Consider the following 21,425-nt stretch of genomic DNA (forward strand, 5'->3'; position numbering starts at 1 on the left):
GTCAAACTCCCGCCTGTGATTCGGGCTTTGAACTCATCCTCTCTCAATTAGCTGATGAGTGGCAGCGACGGCTCTACACAACTGACTGGAAGGTGGGAAGGAGAAGAATCTCCCATCAATGACAAACTCCTTTTCCTGCTGGGGCCGCTGTCCGCGGTGCTGATGGCGGCTCGGTTCTCACAATGCTCCTGGGTTGTAGCACTAAATTAATCTGATTATCTCCACCTAGTCGGTTGCCAGGCTCTCTCTCCCATGTCTGTCTCTGTCTGAGTGTTTACATGTGTGGGTGGGACTTCAGGCTCCAGTGCCATCCAGATTACAACATCCACTCCACCTGCTCTGTGTACACACCTGTGAATCATCTTCCCATCACAATGCAGTACTTCTAACTCAGCTTGTGATTTACTCATTCCCAGATTGTTGTTTTGTACTTCCGCGTCAGTTTTTCTCTCGTCCACTTTGATTTGATTCTGATATCGCTCTCCTGTTGTTTAGTTACCACTCCCCGTTTTCAATCTGACCTGCCCTGCCTGTTACCCTACCCTGCCCTGCCATCCTAAACCCTTACTCCTTCATTGAATCTGTACGAGTCTGGAGTCTGTGTCTTGTGCTTGGGTTTACTAGCTCTGACCATAGCACAAGTATGAAAGGAAAATTGAGGACAAATACATCTAAATGCAAAGTAACATTTTATTAAGTGAATTGTAAATTAACATTCATTCAATAAGAATAAAGAACCAATGAATACAAAATACTCCTAGTTAAGAAGACAGTCACAGTGAAATCAAACTAGATGGCAAGAGCACACACACATTCATTTGGTTAAGAAGATGCGCAACTTTCTTTGGAAAACACACTAATCATTTTAGTTGTAAAGTGCATTAGGGTACAGCACAGGGACTAGAAAAACCTGAAACATGTCAAACATCAACAGTAAAGGCAGTCTAAATGCGCTGAGCAAGGTTTATGCTATACCATAAATGTAACATTGTGCTTTTTGAAAGCATTCTAATTGATAAATACATTAAATAATTACTCAAAATAAATGATATAAATTACTATACAAGTATTATAAAACACATGCCACTTTTGGAGAAACTCATCCTAGAAAAGTGTTTGGATGATTAAAGCTACACAGATTGTGAGAATACTAAACTGGTAGCTGATGCCAGTTGAGGCTGAAACTGTGGTTGTCTTGACAACAGCAGTAGTTGTTTTTGTGGTACCAGCAGTAGTTGTTTTTGTGGTACTGGTTGTTGTTTTTGAGGCACCTGTTGTTGTGGAAACAACTGTGGATGATGAAGAAGCAGCTGTTGCTGTTATAGGGTGAGATGTACTTGTCGTAGGAAGACCTTTAGTTGTAGTAGCAACTGGGGTTGATGTTGCAGCATCTGTGGTTTTGGAAGTAACAGTGGCAGTAGAAGAAGTTGCGGTTATTGTGCCACCAGCTGTGGTTGAAGAAGAAGTTTTTGTTGTGGCACCTGCAGCATTTGTTGTGGCACCGGCTGTTGTTGTGGAACCTCCAGCTGTTTCTGTTGTGGTAGATGCGGTTGATGTTACAGATGCAACTGTGGCTGTTGTAGGGACAGCTGTGGTTGTGATAGGAAAAGCTGTGGTGGTTGTAATAGACGCTGTGGTTGCTGTGGCACCAGCTGTGGCTGTTGTAGGGACAGCTGTGGTTGTGATAGGAGCAGCTGTGGGTGTTGTAGCACCAACTGTGGCTGTTGTAGGGACAGCTGTGGTTGTGATAGGAGCAGCTGTGGGTGTTGTGGCACCAACTGTGGCTGTTGTAGGGACAGCTGTGGTTGTTGCAGAAGCAGATGCGGTTGCTGTAGTAGCAGCAGTGGCTGTTGTAGGAGCAGATGTGGTTGTTGTAAGAACATTTGTTGATGTTGGACCTGCTGGGGCTGTTGCTGGGACAGATGTGGTTGTTGTTGGAGCAGATGTGGTTGTTGTAGGTGCATCTGTTGATGTTGGAGCTGCTGTGGGTGTTGTAGAAGCAGCTGTGGTTGTTGTAGGACCAGCTGTGGTTGTTGTAGGAGCAGCTGTGGTTGTTGTAGGTGCATCTGTTGATGTTGGAGCTGCTGTGGGTGTTGTAGGACTATCTGTTGATGTTAGTGCTGTTGTGGTTGATGCTGGGACATGTGTGGTTGTTGTAGGAGCAGCTGTGGATGTTGTAGGAGCAGCTGTTGTTGTTTCTGGGACAGCTGTGGTTGTTGCGGCACTAGCTGTGGTTATTGTAGGAGCAGCAGTGGTTGTTGTAGGTGCATCTGCTGATGTTAGAGCTAATGTGGTTGTTGTCAGAGCAGCTGTGCTTGTTGTAGGAGCTGCTGTGGTTGTTGTAGAAACATCTGTTGATGTTGGCACTGTTGTGGTTGTTGCTGGGACAACTGTGGTTGTTGGACCAGCTGTGGTTGTTGTAGGAGCAGCTGTGGTTGTTGTAGGTGCATCCGTTGATGTTGGAGCTGCTGTGGGTGTTGTAGGAGCATCTGTTGATGTTGGTGCTGTTGTGGTTGTTGTAGAAGCAGCTGTGGGTGTTGTAGGAGCAGCTGTGGTTGTTGTAGGAACAGCAGTGGTTGTTGTAGGAACATCTGCTGATGTTGGCACTGTTGTGGTTGTTGCTGGGCCATTTGTGGTTGTTGTAGAAGCAGCTGTGGATGTAGGAGCAGCTGTTGTTGTTTCTGGGACAGCTGTGTTTGTTGCGGCACTAGCTGTGGTTGTTGTAGGAGCAGCAGTGGTTGTTGTAGGAGCCGCTGTGGTTGTTGCAGAATCAGCTGTGGTTGTTGTAGGAGAAGCAATAGTTGTTGTAGGTGCATCTGCTGATGTTAGAGCTAATGTGGTTGTTGCCAGAGCAGCTGTGGTTGTTGTAGGAGCTGCCGTGGTTGTTGATGGGACATCTGTGGTTGCGGCACTGGCTGTGGTTGTTGTAGGACCAGCTGTGGTTGTTGTAGGAGCAGCTGTGGTTGTTGTAGGAGCATCTGTTGATGTTGGAGCTGCTGTGGTTGTTGTAGGACTATCTGTTGATGTTAGTGCTGTTGTGGTTGATGCTGGGACATTTGTGGTTGTTGTAGGAGCAGCTGTGGATGTTGTAGGAGCAGCTGTTGTTGTTTCTGGGACAGCTGTGGTTGTTGCGGCACTAGCTGTGGTTATTGTAGGAACAGCAGTGGTTGTTGTAGGTGCATCTGCTGATGTTAGAGCTAATGTGGTTGTTGTCAGAGCAGCTGTGCTTGTTGTAGGAGCTGCTGTGGTTGTTGTAGAAACATCTGTTGATGTTGGCACTGTTGTGGTTGTTGCTGGGACAACTGTGGTTGTTGGACCAGCTGTGGTTGTTGTAGGAGCAGCTGTGGTTGTTGTAGGTGCATCCGTTGATGTTGGAGCTGCTGTGGGTGTTGTAGGAGCATCTGTTGATGTTGGTGCTGTTGTGGTTGTTGTAGAAGCAGCTGTGGGTGTTGTAGGAGCAGCTGTGGTTGTTGTAGGATCAGCAGTGGTTGTTGTAGGAACATCTGCTGATGTTGGCACTGTTGTGGTTGTTGCTGGGCCATTTGTGGTTGTTGTAGAAGCAGCTGTGGATGTAGGAGCAGCTGTTGTTGTTTCTGGAACAGCTGTGTTTGTTGCGGCACTAGCTGTGGTTGTTGTAGGAGCAGCAGTGGTTGTTGTAGGAGCCGCTGTGGTTGTTGCAGAATCAGCTGTGGTTGTTGTAGGAGCTGCCGTGGTTGTTGATGGGACATCTGTGGTTGCAGCACTGGCTGTGGTTGTTGTAGGACCAGCTGTGGTTGTTGTAGGAGCAGCTGTGGTTGTTGTAGGTGCATCTGTTGATGTTGGAGCTGCTGTGGGTGTTGTAGGACTATCTGTTGATGTTAGTGCTGTTGTGGTTGATGCTGGGACATTTGTGGTTGTTGTAGGAGCAGCTGTGGATGTTATAGGAGCAGCTGTTGTTGTTTCTGGGACAGCTGTGGTTGTTGCGGCACTAGCTGTGGTTATTGTAGGAGCAGCAGTGGTTGTTGTAGGTGAATCTGCTGATGTTAGAGCTATTGTGGTTGTTGTCAGAGCATCTGTGCTTGTTGTAGGAGCTGCTGTGGTTGTTGTAGAAACATCTGTTGATGTTGGCACTGTTGTGGTTGTTGCTGGGACAACTGTGGTTGTTGGACCAGCTGTGGTTGTTGTAGGAGCAGCTGTGGTTGTTGTAGGTGCATCCGTTGATGTTGGAGCTGCTGTGGGTGTTGTAGGAGCATCTGTTGATGTTGGTGCTGTTGTGGTTGTTGTAGAAGCAGCTGTGGGTGTTGTAGGAGCAGCTGTGGTTGTTGTAGGAACAGCAGTGGTTGTTGTAGGAACATCTGCTGATGTTGGCACTGTTGTGGTTGTTGCTGGGCCATTTGTGGTTGTTGTAGAAGCAGCTGTGGATGTAGGAGCAGCTGTTGTTGTTTCTGGGACAGCTGTGTTTGTTGCGGCACTAGCTGTGGTTGTTGTAGGAGCAGCAGTGGTTGTTGTAGGAGCCGCTGTGGTTGTTGCAGAATCAGCTGTGGTTGTTGTAGGAGAAGCAATAGTTGTTGTAGGTGCATCTGCTGATGTTAGAGCTAATGTGGTTGTTGCCAGAGCAGCTGTGGTTGTTGTAGGAGCTGCCGTGGTTGTTGATGGGACATCTGTGGTTGCGGCACTGGCTGTGGTTGTTGTAGGACCAGCTGTGGTTGTTGTAGGAGCAGCTGTGGTTGTTGTAGGAGCATCTGTTGATGTTGGAGCTGCTGTGGTTGTTGTAGGACTATCTGTTGATGTTAGTGCTGTTGTGGTTGATGCTGGGACATTTGTGGTTGTTGTAGGAGCAGCTGTGGATGTTGTAGGAGCAGCTGTTGTTGTTTCTGGGACAGCTGTGGTTGTTGCGGCACTAGCTGTGGTTATTGTAGGAACAGCAGTGGTTGTTGTAGGTGCATCTGCTGATGTTAGAGCTAATGTGGTTGTTGTCAGAGCAGCTGTGCTTGTTGTAGGAGCTGCTGTGGTTGTTGTAGAAACATCTGTTGATGTTGGCACTGTTGTGGTTGTTGCTGGGACAACTGTGGTTGTTGGACCTGCTGTGGTTGTTGTAGGAGCAGCTGTGGTTGTTGTAGGTGCATCCGTTGATGTTGGAGCTGCTGTGGGTGTTGTAGGAGCATCTGTTGATGTTGGTGCTGTTGTGGTTGTTGTAGAAGCAGCTGTGGGTGTTGTAGGAGCAGCTGTGGTTGTTGTAGGATCAGCAGTGGTTGTTGTAGGAACATCTGCTGATGTTGGCACTGTTGTGGTTGTTGCTGGGCCATTTGTGGTTGTTGTAGAAGCAGCTGTGGATGTAGGAGCAGCTGTTGTTGTTTCTGGGACAGCTGTGTTTGTTGCGGCACTAGCTGTGGTTGTTGTAGGAGCAGCAGTGGTTGTTGTAGGAGCCGCTGTGGTTGTTGCAGAATCAGCTGTGGTTGTTGTAGGAGCTGCCGTGGTTGTTGATGGGACATCTGTGGTTGCAGCACTGGCTGTGGTTGTTGTAGGACCAGCTGTGGTTGTTGTAGGAGCAGCTGTGGTTGTTGTAGGTGCATCTGTTGATGTTGGAGCTGCTGTGGGTGTTGTAGGACTATCTGTTGATGTTAGTGCTGTTGTGGTTGATGCTGGGACATTTGTGGTTGTTGTAGGAGCAGCTGTGGATGTTATAGGAGCAGCTGTTGTTGTTTCTGGGACAGCTGTGGTTGTTGCGGCACTAGCTGTGGTTATTGTAGGAGCAGCAGTGGTTGTTGTAGGTGAATCTGTTGATGTTAGTGCTGTTGTGGTTGATGCTGGGACATTTGTGGTTGTTGTCAGAGCATCTGTGCTTGTTGTAGGAGCTGCTGTGGTTGTTGTAGAAACATCTGTTGATGTTGGCACTGTTGTGGTTATTGCTGGGACAACTGTGGTTGTTGGACCAGCTGTGGTTGTTGTAGGAGCAGCTGTGGTTGTTGTAGGTGCATCTGTTGATGTTGGAGCTGCTGTGGGTGTTGTCGGAGCATCTGTTGATGTTGGTGCTGTTGTGGTTGTTGTAGAAGCAGCTGTGGTTGTTGTAGGAGCAGCTGTGGTTGTTGTAGGATCAGCAGTGGTTGTTGTAGGAACATCTGCTGATGTTGGCACTGTTGTGGTTGTTGCTGGGCCATTTGTGGTTGTTGTAGAAGCAGCTGTGGATGTAGGAGCAGCTGTTGTTGTTTCTGGGACAGCTGTGTTTGTTGCGGCACTAGCTGTGGTTGTTGTAGGAGCAGCAGTGGTTGTTGTAGGAGCAGCTGTGGTTGATGCAGAATCAGCTGTGGTTGTTGTAGGAGAAGCTGTAGTTGTTGTAGGTGCATCTGCTGATGTTAGAGCTAATGTGGTTGTTGCCAGAGCAGCTGTGGTTGTTGTAGGAGCTGCCGTGGTTGTTGATGGGACATCTGTGGTTGTGTCACTGGCTGTGGTTGTTGTAGGACCAGCTGTGGTTGTTGTAGGAGCATCTGTTGATGTTGGAGCTGCTGTGGTTGTTGTAGGAGCATCTGTTGATGTTGGAGCTGCTGTGGTTGTTGTAGGAGCATCTGTTGATGTTGGAGCTGCTGTGGTTGTTGTAGGAGCATCTGTTGATGTTGTAGCTGCTGTGGTTGTTTCTGGGACAGCTGTGGTTGTTTCTGGGACAGCAGTGGTTGTTGCGGCACTAGCTGTGGTTGTTGTAGGAGTTGTATTTTGACAGCTCCCCAAACCTATTTAAAGTTGATCAATGCTGATTATTGTCAAATGTTTGAAGTTGAAAATATAAATGATTTACCTCAGTTCAATGCTATTAGAATACATTTAAAAATCACTTACTAATAATCAGAAGTAGCAGAAGCATTTTATGTCCAATCATTTTTCAAATGTTTCCTTCGATTCTGAAAATAAAAATAAATGATGTGTACTTAACTTCATTGAATAAAAGAGAAATGTTGCAGTTATGTATTTGATTGTCATTCACATAAGTCTAGTGTTTCTTTGTATTTTCAGCATAATAATATTAAACATTATCAACATTTTACAAGCATCATGTATTCCAGTCACAACATTGAAATTGCAGTCATTCAGATGTCAGTTTAAGATAGCATGGAATAGTGATCATTTATTCAACCTTTAGCTCAATATTAATTTGTATTCATTCATCTAAATACACTTTTCATATATAATTAATGCAGATGTTTTCAACATGAATTAATTTCTTTATGATCAGAATTGTAAATATTTTCTAACTATTCATTTCAAAAGATTTAAACACTTACCAATATTAACAGGAGTTTAAATATTCACTCAACAAATTCAGAGATTCTCTCTCGTCAACTTCTTCTCTCCAGCAGTGTTCTTCAAGTCTGTCTTGGTCTCTTCAGCATGAGCTTTTATTGAGGAGGTATCCACCTGTATGACATCAGAAGAGAGTTTTGTATGTAAGGGAAAACCAGGGTGGAATTGTCACGGCATACCTTTCCCTCTTCCGTGTTGTGACATCACATTATCATCATCAGTCCATCTTGACACACCAAGAAAATTCTTTGGCAAGTTGTCATTTACCAAAGTAATTGTTAAAATCTATATCTGTTAGATTAAAATGGTAATGTTTCCAAGTTGTACCAACATGTTATTGAACAACTACTGTTAATCCTCCTGAATAATGTATTCTTTGAAACATGCTCACTTCAAAATGAATATTTGAAGTACGCAGTTCAGGACATTTCTTAGTATGCACATGACAGAAATATGCTTTGAGGCAATAAGCAAGAAACGTCACGTTAAAGTATTCAATTGGACACACCCTTGTTTGTTGATCACACACCCATTTCTGGCACAATACAGTGCTTGTTACCTGCACCTGTGTCATATCTTGTCACTCTTCCTACGTATGTAACATCTATTAATATCAGACAAAATTTCAAAACCTAATAATCATCACTAATCACGTCCCTGAACCAAAAACACAAAGTGGAATCATTTCAAGATATGTCAACCCAAATAATAACTTGCATAATTTTTTACTTGCGGCTCTTCACATTAGGAGGAGCAAGTTCAGCAACAGACTGTTCAAACATTTTCAGTGGTTAGCTCAAATAAACATTATTTTTTTTTTTGGCCAAGGGCCATGAGGTTCTTTAATACTTCTCCACATATACACGTATGGGCTCGTTATTGTACATTTGGATTGGTTCTGTTTCTATCTGTTCTGTTTCTAACGCTCTTCACTGGTTTACAACAAAATAATTTCACATAACTTAATTAGTTTTTGTATCCTGACATAATTTCAATCTATGGATGTTCTATAACAATAGACACATTTTTTTTTACCTCTATCATATATATCTGACACAGAAGTGCCTAATGTTAGCTTTTGTTATGGTACTAGACATATCTCAATTACATTAATTTCAAAGAAACAGTGCCTCTTTTCATTTACTATTTAACTCCTGCTATCGTATTGTCTTTGTGTGCTAATCATGTTCCTATTTTTTCTGTAAGGGAGTTAACTGTCAGGATCAATGACAGTGAAATAAAAAAAGTAAGGTCAATTTACTGTTTAAATGTTATTTAATGCAGACTTACAAGCTATTTAAAAGTTTTGTACGTGTTGTTTGTATGTATTATGTTATTTCCCTTATAAATGGAAACTCTACTTCCCCTTATGCTTTTCTTCACACATTAAAGTTGCAAAACAAGACTGTAAATCAAACCTTCGGTAAATTGTAAAGCCATCTGCAAAGGTACTGTAAAGATGGGGACTTCTTGGTGTGTTTGTCCCTGACACTAACTGTTTTAATTTGATGGCAAGGAATAAACAGTGATAATAATTCACTTCAACTTTGAATGTGCATCCATCATTCCTTTTCTACTCAAGAGCTAAACAAACAATGATATCTGTCAATTGTAATTAAGTCCTTTATTAAGCTATCTTCCTTTATTCAGCTGTTGAACCGCTACTGAGACTTCAGGACTGAGAGTTTAATTGCAACAAAACTGCCCAACACAAAACTGCCTAACACAGGACACCCTTAGTCTCACACTAAAGGCCTGCGTTACCCTTTTAGAAGCATCTTTATTAGTAAAATAATGTTTTCAGCAAACGTATGACAGAAAACAGCAGCAAAAACATTTGAGGATATGATCCGGGAGGACTTCACTGGACTGTCCACCAGGCTAAGACTGTAACACAGAGTAAACGCTGGTTTGCGTATAACAGTTTGAAGCTGCCGGAGTCCAGCTCTCAACCTTAAGCTCTCTGCTCCACGTCAAACTCCCGCCTGTGATTCGGGCTTTGAACTCATCCTCTCTCAATTAGCTGATGAGTGGCAGCGACGGCTCTACACAACTGACTGGAAGGTGGGAAGGAGAAGAATCTCCCATCAATGACAAACTCCTTTTCCTGCTGGGGCCGCTGTCCGCGGTGCTGATGGCGGCTCGGTTCTCACAATGCTCCTGGGTTGTAGCACTAAATTAATCTGATTATCTCCACCTAGTCGGTTGCCAGGCTCTCTCTCCCATGTCTGTCTCTGTCTGAGTGTTTACATGTGTGGGTGGGACTTCAGGATCCAGTGCCATCCAGATTACAACATCCACTCCACCTGCTCTGTGTACACACCTGTGAATCATCTTCCCATCACAATGCAGTACTTCTAACTCAGCTTGTGATTTACTCATTCCCAGATTGTTGTTTTGTACTTCCGCGTCAGTTTTTCTCTCGTCCACTTTGATTTGATTCTGATATCGCTCTCCTGTTGTTTAGTTACCACTCCCCGTTTTCAATCTGACCTGCCCTGCCTGTTACCCTACCCTGCCCTGCCATCCTAAACCCTTACTCCTTCATTGAATCTGTACGAGTCTGGAGTCTGTGTCTTGTGCTTGGGTTTACTAGCTCTGACCATAGCACAAGTATGAAAGGAAAATTGAGGACAAATACATCTAAATGCAAAGTAACATTTTATTAAGTGAATTGTAAATTAACATTCATTCAATAAGAATAAAGAACCAATGAATACAAAATACTCCTAGTTAAGAAGACAGTCACAGTGAAATCAAACTAGATGGCAAGAGCACACACACATTCATTTGGTTAAGAAGATGCGCAACTTTCTTTGGAAAACACACTAATCATTTTAGTTGTAAAGTGCATTAGGGTACAGCACAGGGACTAGAAAAACCTGAAACATGTCAAACATCAACAGTAAAGGCAGTCTAAATGCGCTGAGCAAGGTTTATGCTATACCATAAATGTAACATTGTGCTTTTTGAAAGCATTCTAATTGATAAATACATTAAATAATTACTCAAAATAAATGATATAAATTACTATACAAGTATTATAAAACACATGCCACTTTTGGAGAAACTCATCCTAGAAAAGTGTTTGGATGATTAAAGCTACACAGATTGTGAGAATACTAAACTGGTAGCTGATGCCAGTTGAGGCTGAAACTGTGGTTGTCTTGACAACAGCAGTAGTTGTTTTTGTGGTACCAGCAGTAGTTGTTTTTGTGGTACTGGTTGTTGTTTTTGAGGCACCTGTTGTTGTGGAAACAACTGTGGATGATGAAGAAGCAGCTGTTGCTGTTATAGGGTGAGATGTACTTGTCGTAGGAAGACCTTTAGTTGTAGTAGCAACTGGGGTTGATGTTGCAGCATCTGTGGTTTTGGAAGTAACAGTGGCAGTAGAAGAAGTTGTGGTTATTGTGCCACCAGCTGTGGTTGAAGAAGAAGTTTTTGTTGTGGCACCTGCAGCATTTGTTGTGGCACCGGCTGTTGTTGTGGAACCTCCAGCTGTTTCTGTTGTGGTAGATGCGGTTGATGTTACAGATGCAACTGTGGCTGTTGTAGGGACAGCTGTGGTTGTGATAGGAAAAGCTGTGGTGGTTGTAATAGACGCTGTGGTTGCTGTGGCACCAGCTGTGGCTGTTGTAGGGACAGCTGTGGTTGTGATAGGAGCAGCTGTGGGTGTTGTAGCACCAACTGTGGCTGTTGTAGGGACAGCTGTGGTTGTGATAGGAGCAGCTGTGGGTGTTGTGGCACCAACTGTGGCTGTTGTAGGGACAGCTGCGGGTGTTGCAGAAGCAGATGCGGTTGCTGTAGTAGCAGCAGTGGCTGTTGTAGGAGCAGATGTGGTTGTTGTAAGAACATTTGTTGATGTTGGACCTGCTGGGGCTGTTGCTGGGACAGATGTGGTTGTTGTTGGAGCAGATGTGGTTGTTGTAGGTGCATCTGTTGATGTTGGAGCTGCTGTGGGTGTTGTAGAAGCAGCTGTGGTTGTTGTAGGACCAGCTGTGGTTGTTGTAGGAGCAGCTGTGGTTGTTGTAGGTGCATCTGTTGATGTTGGAGCTGCTGTGGGTGTTGTAGGACTATCTGTTGATGTCAGTGCTGTTGTGGTTGATGCTGGGACATGTGTGGTTGTTGTAGGAGCAGCTGTGGATGTTGTAGGAGCAGCTGTTGTTGTTTCTGGGACAGCTGTGGTTGTTGCGGCACTAGCTGTGGTTATTGTAGGAGCAGCAGTGGTTGTTGTAGGTGCATCTGCTGATGTTAGAGCTAATGTGGTTGTTGTCAGAGCAGCTGTGCTTGTTGTAGGAGCTGCTGTGGTTGTTGTAGAAACATCTGTTGATGTTGGCACTGTTGTGGTTGTTGCTAGGACAACTGTGGTTGTGGGACCAGCTGTGGTTGTTGTAGGAGCAGCTGTGGTTGTTGTAGGTGCATCTGTTGATGTTGGAGCTGCTGTGGGTGTTGTAGGAGCATCTGTTGATGTTGGTGCTGTTGTGGTTGTTGTAGAAGCAGCTGTGGTTGTTGTAGGAGCAGCTGTGGTTGTTGTAGGATAAGCAGTGGTTGTTGTAGGAACATCTGCTGATGTTGGCACTGTTGTGGTTGTTGCTGGGCCATTTGTGGTTGTTGTAGAAGCAGCTGTGGATGTAGGAGCAGCTGTTGTTGTTTCTGGGACAGCTGTGTTTGTTGCGGCACTAGCTGTGGTTGTTGTAGGAGCAGCAGTGGTTGTTGCAGAATCAGCTGTGGTTGTTGTAGGAGAAGCAGTAGTTGTTGTAGGTGCATCTGCTGATGTTAGAGCTAATGTGGTTGTTGCCAGAGCAGCTGTGGTTGTTGTAGGAGCTGCCGTGGTTGTTGATGGGACATCTGTGGTTGCGGCACTGGCTGTGGTTGTTGTAGGACCAGCTGTGGTTGTTGTAGGAGCAGCTGTGGTTGTTGATGGGACATCTGTGGTTGCGGCACTGGCTGTGGTTGTTGTCAGAGCAGCTGTGCTTGTTGTAGGAGCTGCTGTGGTTGTTGTAGAAACATCTGTTGATGTTGGCACTGTTGTGGTTGTTGCTGGGACAACTGTGGTTGTTGGACCAGCTGTGGTTGTTGTAGGAGCAGCTGTGGTTGTTGTAGGTGCATCCGTTGATGTTGGAGCTGCTGTGGGTGTTGTAGGAGCATCTGTTGATGTTGGTGCTGTTGTGGTTGTTGTAGAAGCAGCTGTGGGTGTTGTAGGAGCAGCTGTGGTTGTTGTAGGATCAGCAGTGGTTGTTGTAGGAACATCTGCTGATGTTGGCACTGTTGTGGTTGTTGCTGGGCCATTTGTGGTTGTTGTAGAAGCAGCTGTGGATGTAGGAGCAGCTGTTGTTGTTTCTGGGACAGCTGTGTTTGTTGCGGCACTAGCTGTGGTTGTTGTAGGAGCAGCAGTGGTTGTTGTAGGAGCCGCTGTGGTTGTTGCAGAATCAGCTGTGGTTGTTGTAGGAGAAGCAATAGTTGTTGTAGGTGCATCTGCTGATGTTAGAGCTAATGTGGTTGTTGCCAGAGCAGCTGTGGTTGTTGTAGGAGCTGCCGTGGTTGTTGATGGGACATCTGTGGTTGCGGCACTGGCTGTGGTTGTTGTAGGACCAGCTGTGGTTGTTGTAGGAGCAGCTGTGGTTGTTGTAGGAGCATCTGTTGATGTTGGAGCTGCTGTGGTTGTTGTAGGACTATCTGTTGATGTTAGTGCTGTTGTGGTTGATGCTGGGACATTTGTGGTTGTTGTAGGAGCAGCTGTGGATGTTGTAGGAGCAGCTGTTGTTGTTTCTGGGACAGCTGTGGTTGTTGCGGCACTAGCTGTGGTTATTGTAGGAACAGCAGTGGTTGTTGTAGGTGCATCTGCTGATGTTAGAGCTAATGTGGTTGTTGTCAGAGCAGCTGTGCTTGTTGTAGGAGCTGCTGTGGTTGTTGTAGAAACATCTGTTGATGTTGGCACTGTTGTGGTTGTTGCTGGGACAACTGTGGTTGTTGGACCTGCTGTGGTTGTTGTAGGAGCAGCTGTGGTTGTTGTAGGTGCATCCGTTGATGTTGGAGCTGCTGTGGGTGTTGTAGGAGCATCTGTTGATGTTGGTGCTGTTGTGGTTGTTGTAGAAGCAGCTGTGGGTGTTGTAGGAGCAGCTGTGGTTGTTGTAGGATCAGCAGTGGTTGTTGTAGGAACATCTGCTGATGTTGGCACTGTTGTGGTTGTTGCTGGGCCATTTGTGGTTGTTGTAGAAGCAGCTGTGGATGTAGGAGCAGCTGTTGTTGTTTCTGGGACAGCTGTGTTTGTTGCGGCACTAGCTGTGGTTGTTGTAGGAGCAGCAGTGGTTGTTGTAGGAGCCGCTGTGGTTGTTGCAGAATCAGCTGTGGTTGTTGTAGGAGCTGCCGTGGTTGTTGATGGGACATCTGTGGTTGCAGCACTGGCTGTGGTTGTTGTAGGACCAGCTGTGGTTGTTGTAGGAGCAGCTGTGGTTGTTGTAGGTGCATCTGTTGATGTTGGAGCTGCTGTGGGTGTTGTAGGACTATCTGTTGATGTTAGTGCTGTTGTGGTTGATGCTGGGACATTTGTGGTTGTTGTAGGAGCAGCTGTGGATGTTGTAGGAGCAGCTGTGGTTGTTGTAGGAGCCGCTGTGGTTGTTGCAGAATCAGCTGTGGTTGTTGTAGGAGAAGCAATAGTTGTTGTAGGTGCATCTGCTGATGGTAGAGCTAATGTGGTTGTTGCCAGAGCAGCTGTGGTTGTTGTAGGAGCTGCCGTGGTTGTTGATGGGACATCTGTGGTTGCGGCACTGGCTGTGGTTGTTGTAGGACCAGCTGTGGTTGTTGTAGGAGCAGCTGTGGTTGTTGTAGGAGCATCTGTTGATGTTGGAGCTGCTGTGGTTGTTGTAGGACTATCTGTTGATGTTAGTGCTGTTGTGGTTGATGCTGGGACATTTGTGGTTGTTGTAGGAGCAGCTGTGGATGTTGTAGGAGCAGCTGTTGTTGTTTCTGGGACAGCTGTGGTTGTTGCGGCACTAGCTGTGGTTATTGTAGGAACAGCAGTGGTTGTTGTAGGTGCATCTGCTGATGTTAGAGCTAATGTGGTTGTTGTCAGAGCAGCTGTGCTTGTTGTAGGAGCTGCTGTGGTTGTTGTAGAAACATCTGTTGATGTTGGCACTGTTGTGGTTGTTGCTGGGACAACTGTGGTTGTTGGACCTGCTGTGGTTGTTGTAGGAGCAGCTGTGGTTGTTGTAGGTGCATCCGTTGATGTTGGAGCTGCTGTGGGTGTTGTAGGAGCATCTGTTGATGTTGGTGCTGTTGTGGTTGTTGTAGAAGCAGCTGTGGGTGTTGTAGGAGCAGCTGTGGTTGTTGTAGGATCAGCAGTGGTTGTTGTAGGAACATCTGCTGATGTTGGCACTGTTGTGGTTGTTGCTGGGCCATTTGTGGTTGTTGTAGAAGCAGCTGTGGATGTAGGAGCAGCTGTTGTTGTTTCTGGGACAGCTGTGTTTGTTGCGGCACTAGCTGTGGTTGTTGTAGGAGCAGCAGTGGTTGTTGTAGGAGCCGCTGTGGTTGTTGCAGAATCAGCTGTGGTTGTTGTAGGAGCTGCCGTGGTTGTTGATGGGACATCTGTGGTTGCAGCACTGGCTGTGGTTGTTGTAGGACCAGCTGTGGTTGTTGTAGGAGCAGCTGTGGTTGTTGTAGGTGCATCTGTTGATGTTGGAGCTGCTGTGGGTGTTGTAGGACTATCTGTTGATGTTAGTGCTGTTGTGGTTGATGCTGGGACATTTGTGGTTGTTGTAGGAGCAGCTGTGGATGTTATAGGAGCAGCTGTTGTTGTTTCTGGGACAGCTGTGGTTGTTGCGGCACTAGCTGTGGTTATTGTAGGAGCAGCAGTGGTTGTTGTAGGTGAATCTGTTGATGTTAGTGCTGTTGTGGTTGATGCTGGGACATTTGTGGTTGTTGTCAGAGCATCTGTGCTTGTTGTAGGAGCTGCTGTGGTTGTTGTAGAAACATCTGTTGATGTTGGCACTGTTGTGGTTATTGCTGGGACAACTGTGGTTGTTGGACCAGCTGTGGTTGTTGTAGGAGCAGCTGTGGTTGTTGTAGGTGCATCTGTTGATGTTGGAGCTGCTGTGGGTGTTGTCGGAGCATCTGTTGATGTTGGTGCTGTTGTGGTTGTTGTAGAAGCAGCTGTGGTTGTTGTAGGAGCAGCTGTGGTTGTTGTAGGATCAGCAGTGGTTGTTGTAGGAACATCTGCTGATGTTGGCACTGTTGTGGTTGTTGCTGGGCCATTTGTGGTTGTTGTAGAAGCAGCTGTGGATGTAGGAGCAGCTGTTGTTGTTTCTGGGACAGCTGTGTTTGTTGCGGCACTAGCTGTGGTTGTTGTAGGAGCAGCAGTGGTTGTTGTAGGAGCAGCTGTGGTTGATGCAGAATCAGCTGTGGTTGTTGTAGGAGAAGCTGTAGTTGTTGTAGGTGCATCTGCTGATGTTAGAGCTAATGTGGTTGTTGCCAGAGCAGCTGTGGTTGTTGTAGGAGCTGCCGTGGTTGTTGATGGGACATCTGTGGTTGTGTCACTGGCTGTGGTTGTTGTAGGACCAGCTGTGGTTGTTGTAGGAGCATCTGTTGATGTTGGAGCTGCTGTGGTTGTTGTAGGAGCATCTGTTGATGTTGGAGCTGCTGTGGTTGTTGTAGGAGCATCTGTTGATGTTGGAGCTGCTGTGGTTGTTGTAGGAGCATCTGTTGATGTTGTAGCTGCTGTGGTTGTTTCTGGGACAGCTGTGGTTGTTTCTGGGACAGCAGTGGTTGTTGCGGCACTAGCTGTGGTTGTTGTAGGAGTTGTATTTTGACAGCTCCCCAAACCTATTTAAAGTTGATCAATGCTGATTATTGTCAAATGTTTGAAGTTGAAAATATAAATGATTTACCTCAGTTCAATGCTATTAGAATACATTTAAAAATCACTTACTAATAATCAGAAGTAGCAGAAGCATTTTATGTCCAATCATTTTTCAAATGTTTCCTTCGATTCTGAAAATAAAAATAAATGATGTGTACTTAACTTCATTGAATAAAAGAGAAATGTTGCAGTTATGTATTTGATTGTCATTCACATAAGTCTAGTGTTTCTTTGTATTTTCAGCATAATAATATTAAACATTATCAACATTTTACAAGCATCATGTATTCCAGTCACAACATTGAAATTGCAGTCATTCAGATGTCAGTTTAAGATAGCATGGAATAGTGATCATTTATTCAACCTTTAGCTCAATATTAATTTGTATTCATTCATCTAAATACACTTTTCATATATAATTAATGCAGATGTTTTCAACATGAATTAATTTCTTTATGATCAGAATTGTAAATATTTTCTAACTATTCATTTCAAAAGATTTAAACACTTACCAATATTAACAGGAGTTTAAATATTCACTCAACAAATTCAGAGATTCTCTCTCGTCAACTTCTTCTCTCCAGCAGTGTTCTTCAAGTCTGTCTTGGTCTCTTCAGCATGAGCTTTTATTGAGGAGGTATCCACCTGTATGACATCAGAAGAGAGTTTTGTATGTAAGGGAAAACCAGGGTGGAATTGTCACGGCATACCTTTCCCTCTTCCGTGTTGTGACATCACATTATCATCATCAGTCCATCTTGACACACCAAGAAAATTCTTTGGCAAGTTGTCATTTACCAAAGTAATTGTTAAAAGCTATATCTGTTAGATTAAAATGGTAATGTTTCCAAGTTGTACCAACATGTTATTGAACAACTACTGTTAATCCTCCTGAATAATGTATTCTTTGAAACATGCTCACTTCAAAATGAATATTTGAAGTACGCAGTTCAGGACATTTCTTAGTATGCACATGACAGAAATATGCTTTGAGGCAATAAGCAAGAAACGTCACGTTAAAGTATTCAATTGGACACACCCTTGTTTGTTGATCACACACCCATTTCTGGCACAATACAGTGCTTGTTACCTGCACCTGTGTCATATCTTGTCACTCTTCCTACGTATGTAACATCTATTAATATCAGACAAAATTTCAAAACCTAATAATCATCACTAATCACGTCCCTGAACCAAAAACACAAAGTGGAATCATTTCAAGATATGTCAACCCAAATAATAACTTGCATAATTTTTTACTTGCGGCTCTTCACATTAGGAGGAGCAAGTTCAGCAACAGACTGTTCAAACATTTTCAGTGGTTAGCTCAAATAAACATTTTTTTTTTTTTTGGCCAAGGGCCATGAGGTTCTTTAATACTTCTCCACATATACACGTATGGGCTCGTTATTGTACATTTGGATTGGTTCTGTTTCTATCTGTTCTGTTTCTAACGCTCTTCACTGGTTTACAACAAAATAATTTCACATAACTTAATTAGTTTTTGTATCCTGACATAATTTCAATCTATGGATGTTCTATAACAATAGACACATTTTTTTTACCTCTATCATATATATCTGACACAGAAGTGCCTAATGTTAGCTTTTGTTATGGTACTAGACATATCTCAATTACATTAATTTCAAAGAAACAGTGCCTCTTTTCATTTACTATTTAACTCCTGCTATCGTATTGTCTTTGTGTGCTAATCATGTTCCTATTTTTTCTGTAAGGGAGTTAACTGTCAGGATCAATGACAGTGAAATAAAAAAAGTAAGGTCAATTTACTGTTTAAATGTTATTTAATGCAGACTTACAAGCTATTTAAAAGTTTTGTACGTGTTGTTTGTATGTATTATGTTATTTCCCTTATAAATGGAAACTCTACTTCCCTTTATGCTTTTCTTCACACATTAAAGTTGCAAAACAAGACTGTAAATCAAACCTTCGGTAAATTGTAAAGCCATCTGCAAAGGTACTGTAAAGATGGGGACTTCTTGGTGTGTTAGTCCCTGACACTAACTGTTTTAATTTGATGGCAAGGAATAAACAGTGATAATAATTCACTTCAACTTTGAATGTGCATCCATCATTCCTTTTCTACTCAAGAGCTAAACAAACAATGATATCTGTCAATAGTAATTAAGTCCTTTATTAAGCTATCTTCCTTTATTCAGCTGTTGAACCGCTACTGAGACTTCAGGACTGAGAGTTTAATTGCAACAAAACTGCCCAACACAAAACTGCCTAACACAGGACACCCTTAGTCTCACACTAAAGGCCTGCGTTACCCTTTTAGAAGCATCTTTATTAGTAAAATAATGTTTTCAGCAAACGTATGACAGAAAACAGCAGCAAAAACATTTGAGGATATGATCCGGGAGGACTTCACTGGACTGTCCACCAGGCTAAGACTGTAACACAGAGTAAACGCTGGTTTGCGTATAACAGTTTGAAGCTGCCGGAGTCCAGCTCTCAACCTTAAGCTCTCTGCTCCACGTCAAACTCCCGCCTGTGATTCGACTGGGCTTTGAACTCATCCTCTCTCAATTAGCTGATGAGTGGCAGCGACGGCTCTACACAACTGACTGGAAGGTGGGAAGGAGAAGAATCTCCCATCAATGACAAACTCCTTTTCCTGCTGGGGCCGCTGTCCGCGGTGCTGATGGCGGCTCGATTCACACAATGCTCCTGGGTTGTAGCACTAAATTAATCTGATTATCTCCACCTAGTCGGTTGCCAGGCTCTCTCTCCCATGTCTGTCTCTGTCTGAGTGTTTACATGTGTGGGTGGGACTTCAGGCTCCAGTGCCATCCAGATTACAACATCCACTCCACCTGCTCTGTGTACACACCTGTGAATCATCTTCCCATCACAATGCAGTACTTCTAACTCAGCTTGTGATTTACTCATTCCCAGATTGTTGTTTTGTACTTCCGCGTCAGTTTTTCTCTCGTCCACTTTGATTTGATTCTGATATCGCTCTCCTGTTGTTTAGTTACCACTCCCCGTTTTCAATCTGACCTGCCCTGCCTGTTACCCTACCCTGCCCTGCCATCCTAAACCCTTACTCCTTCATTGAATCTGTACGAGTCTGGAGTCTGTGTCTTGTGCTTGGGTTTACTAGCTCTGACCATAGCACAGAGTATGAAAGAAAGATGGAGGACCAATACATGTAAATGCAAAGTAACACTTTATTAAGTGAACAGTAAATTAACATTCATTTAATGGGACTAAAGAACAAATGAATACAAAACACTACTAGTTACAGTGAAATAAAAGTGCATTAGGGCAAAGGGACTAGAAAAACCTGAAACATGTGAAACATCAACAGTAAAGCCAGTCTTGAATGCGCTGAGCAAGGTTTATGCTATATCATAAATGTAATAAAAGTACTATAAAACACAAGCCACTTTTGGAGAAACTCATTCTAGAAAAGTGTTTGAATGATTAAAGCTACACAGATTGTGAGAATACTAAACTTGTAGCTGATGCCAGTTGAGGCTGAAACTGGGGTTGTCTTGACAACCACAGTTGTTGTAGGCCCAGCTGTGGTTGTTGTAGGAGCAGCTGTGGTTGTTGTAGGAGAAGCTGTAGTTGTTGTAGGTGCATCTGCTGATGTTAGAGCTAATGTGGTTGTTGCCAGAGCAGCTGTGGTTGTTGTAGGAGCTGCCGTGGTTGTTGATGGGACATCTGTGGTTGTGTCACTGGCTGTGGTTGTTGTAGGACCAGCTGTGGTTGTTGTAGGAGCATCTGTTGATGTTGGAGCTGCTGTGGTTGTTGTAGGAGCATCTGTTGATGTTGGAGCTGCTGTGGTTGTTGTAGGAGCATCTGTTGATGTTGGAGCTGCTGTGGTTGTTGTAGGAGCATCTGTTGATGTTGGAGCTGCTGTGGTTGTTGTAGGAGCATCTGTTGATGTTGGAGCTGCTGTGGTTGTTTCTGGGACAGCTGTGGTTGTTTCTGGGACAGCAGTGGTTGTTGCGGCACTAGCTGTGGTTGTTGTAGGAGTTGTATTTTGACAGCTCCCCAAACCTATTTAAAGTTGATCAATGCTGATTATTGTCAAATGTTTGAAGTTGAAAATATAAATGATTTACCTCAGTTCAATGCTATTAGAATACATTTAAAAATCACTTACTAATAATCAGAAGTAGCAGAAGCATTTTATGTCCAATCATTTTTCAAATGTTTCCTTCGATTCTGAAAATAAAAATAAATGATGTGTACTTAACTTCATTGAATAAAAGAGAAATGTTGCAGTTATGTATTTGATTGTCATTCACATAAGTCTAGTGTTTCTTTGTAGCTTCAGCATAATAATATTAAACATTATCAACATTTTACAAGCATCATGTATTCCAGTCACAACATTGAAATTGCAGTCATTCAGATGTCAGTTTAAGATAGCATGGAATAGTGATCATTTATTCAACCTTTAGCTCAATATTAATTTGTATTCATTCATCTAAATACACTTTTCATATATAATTAATGCAGATGTTTTCAACATGAATTAATTTCTTTATGATCAGAATTGTAAATATTTTCTAACTATTCAGTTTAAAAGATTTGAACACTTACCAATATTAACAGGAGTTTAAATATTCACTCACAAATTCAGAGATGCTCTCTCGTCAACTTCTTCTCTCCAGCAGTGTTCTTCAAGTCTGTCTTGGTCTCTTCAGCATGAGCTTTTATTGAGGAGGTATCCACCTGTATGACATCAGAAGAGAGTTTTGTATGTAAGGGAAAAACAGGGTGGAAATGTCATGACATACCATGCCTTTTTCTTTTCAGTGTTGTGACATCACATTATCATCATCAGTCCATTTTGATACACAAAGAAAATTATTGGGCAAGTTGTTATTTACCAAAGTCATTGTTACAGTAAAAGTTGCTTTGGGGGGGGGGGGTTAGGCAAAGTAAAGGCGTCACCAGAATGAGGTGGGAAGGATTTCACTAATCACTGTGTTTGTATCCTGAAGTTCCGGATTGAGGCTACAAGAGAGAGGAAGAGAGGAACGAAGAGGGAGGAAGGGGATGAACCTGTTAAATTATGTGTCCCCTAAAAATGCTGTGTATTGAATGAAGAATGCACCAAAATCTATTTTTTACTTTATTTCCAGCCTTGTCTCTGGTTTCTTTTATTGTTATGCCGTCACAGTTGAGACGGAATATAGTGGAAGACATATCTATTACCATACAAACGCTCACAAAAGCTAGATCTTTTCGATAAAAAATTGTCATGTTTCCATGTTGTACCAACAAGCTATTGAACAACTACTGTTAATCATAT

At 43.6% G+C, this 21,425-nt stretch overlaps 1 protein-coding gene and 3 long non-coding RNA genes across 4 annotated transcripts; all 4 read right to left on the bottom strand.

Moving 5' to 3' along the window:
- Window positions 1-5,394: 5,394 nt before the first annotated feature.
- LOC134034013 (integumentary mucin C.1-like) lies at window positions 5,395-6,090 on the bottom strand (the record flags this gene model as incomplete). The annotated part of the gene is made up of 2 exons (XM_062478323.1): window positions 5,395-5,837; window positions 5,913-6,090. Coding segments are annotated over 2 exons (621 nt in total), but the record flags the coding sequence as incomplete, so codon positions are not given.
- A 330-nt stretch (window positions 6,091-6,420) lies between these two features.
- Window positions 6,421-7,402, bottom strand: LOC134034014 (uncharacterized). The gene is made up of 3 exons (XR_009932183.1): window positions 7,254-7,402; window positions 6,811-6,872; window positions 6,421-6,704 (listed from the first exon to the last, which is right to left on the bottom strand). It is a non-coding gene; the product is annotated as an uncharacterized LOC134034014 (long non-coding RNA).
- An 8,387-nt stretch (window positions 7,403-15,789) lies between these two features.
- Window positions 15,790-16,787, bottom strand: LOC134034235 (uncharacterized). Its single transcript, XR_009932214.1, has 3 exons — window positions 16,639-16,787; window positions 16,196-16,257; window positions 15,790-16,089 (listed from the first exon to the last, which is right to left on the bottom strand). It is a non-coding gene; the product is annotated as an uncharacterized LOC134034235 (long non-coding RNA).
- Window positions 16,788-19,305: 2,518 nt separating this feature from the next.
- Window positions 19,306-21,175, bottom strand: LOC134033789 (uncharacterized). Its single transcript, XR_009932164.1, has 3 exons — window positions 20,711-21,175; window positions 20,268-20,329; window positions 19,306-20,161 (listed from the first exon to the last, which is right to left on the bottom strand). It is a non-coding gene; the product is annotated as an uncharacterized LOC134033789 (long non-coding RNA).
- Window positions 21,176-21,425: the final 250 nt, after the last annotated feature.

Source organism: Osmerus eperlanus, chromosome 14 (assembly GCF_963692335.1).
Source record: "Osmerus eperlanus chromosome 14, fOsmEpe2.1, whole genome shotgun sequence".
Classification (NCBI taxonomy): domain Eukaryota; kingdom Metazoa; phylum Chordata; class Actinopteri; order Osmeriformes; family Osmeridae; genus Osmerus; species Osmerus eperlanus.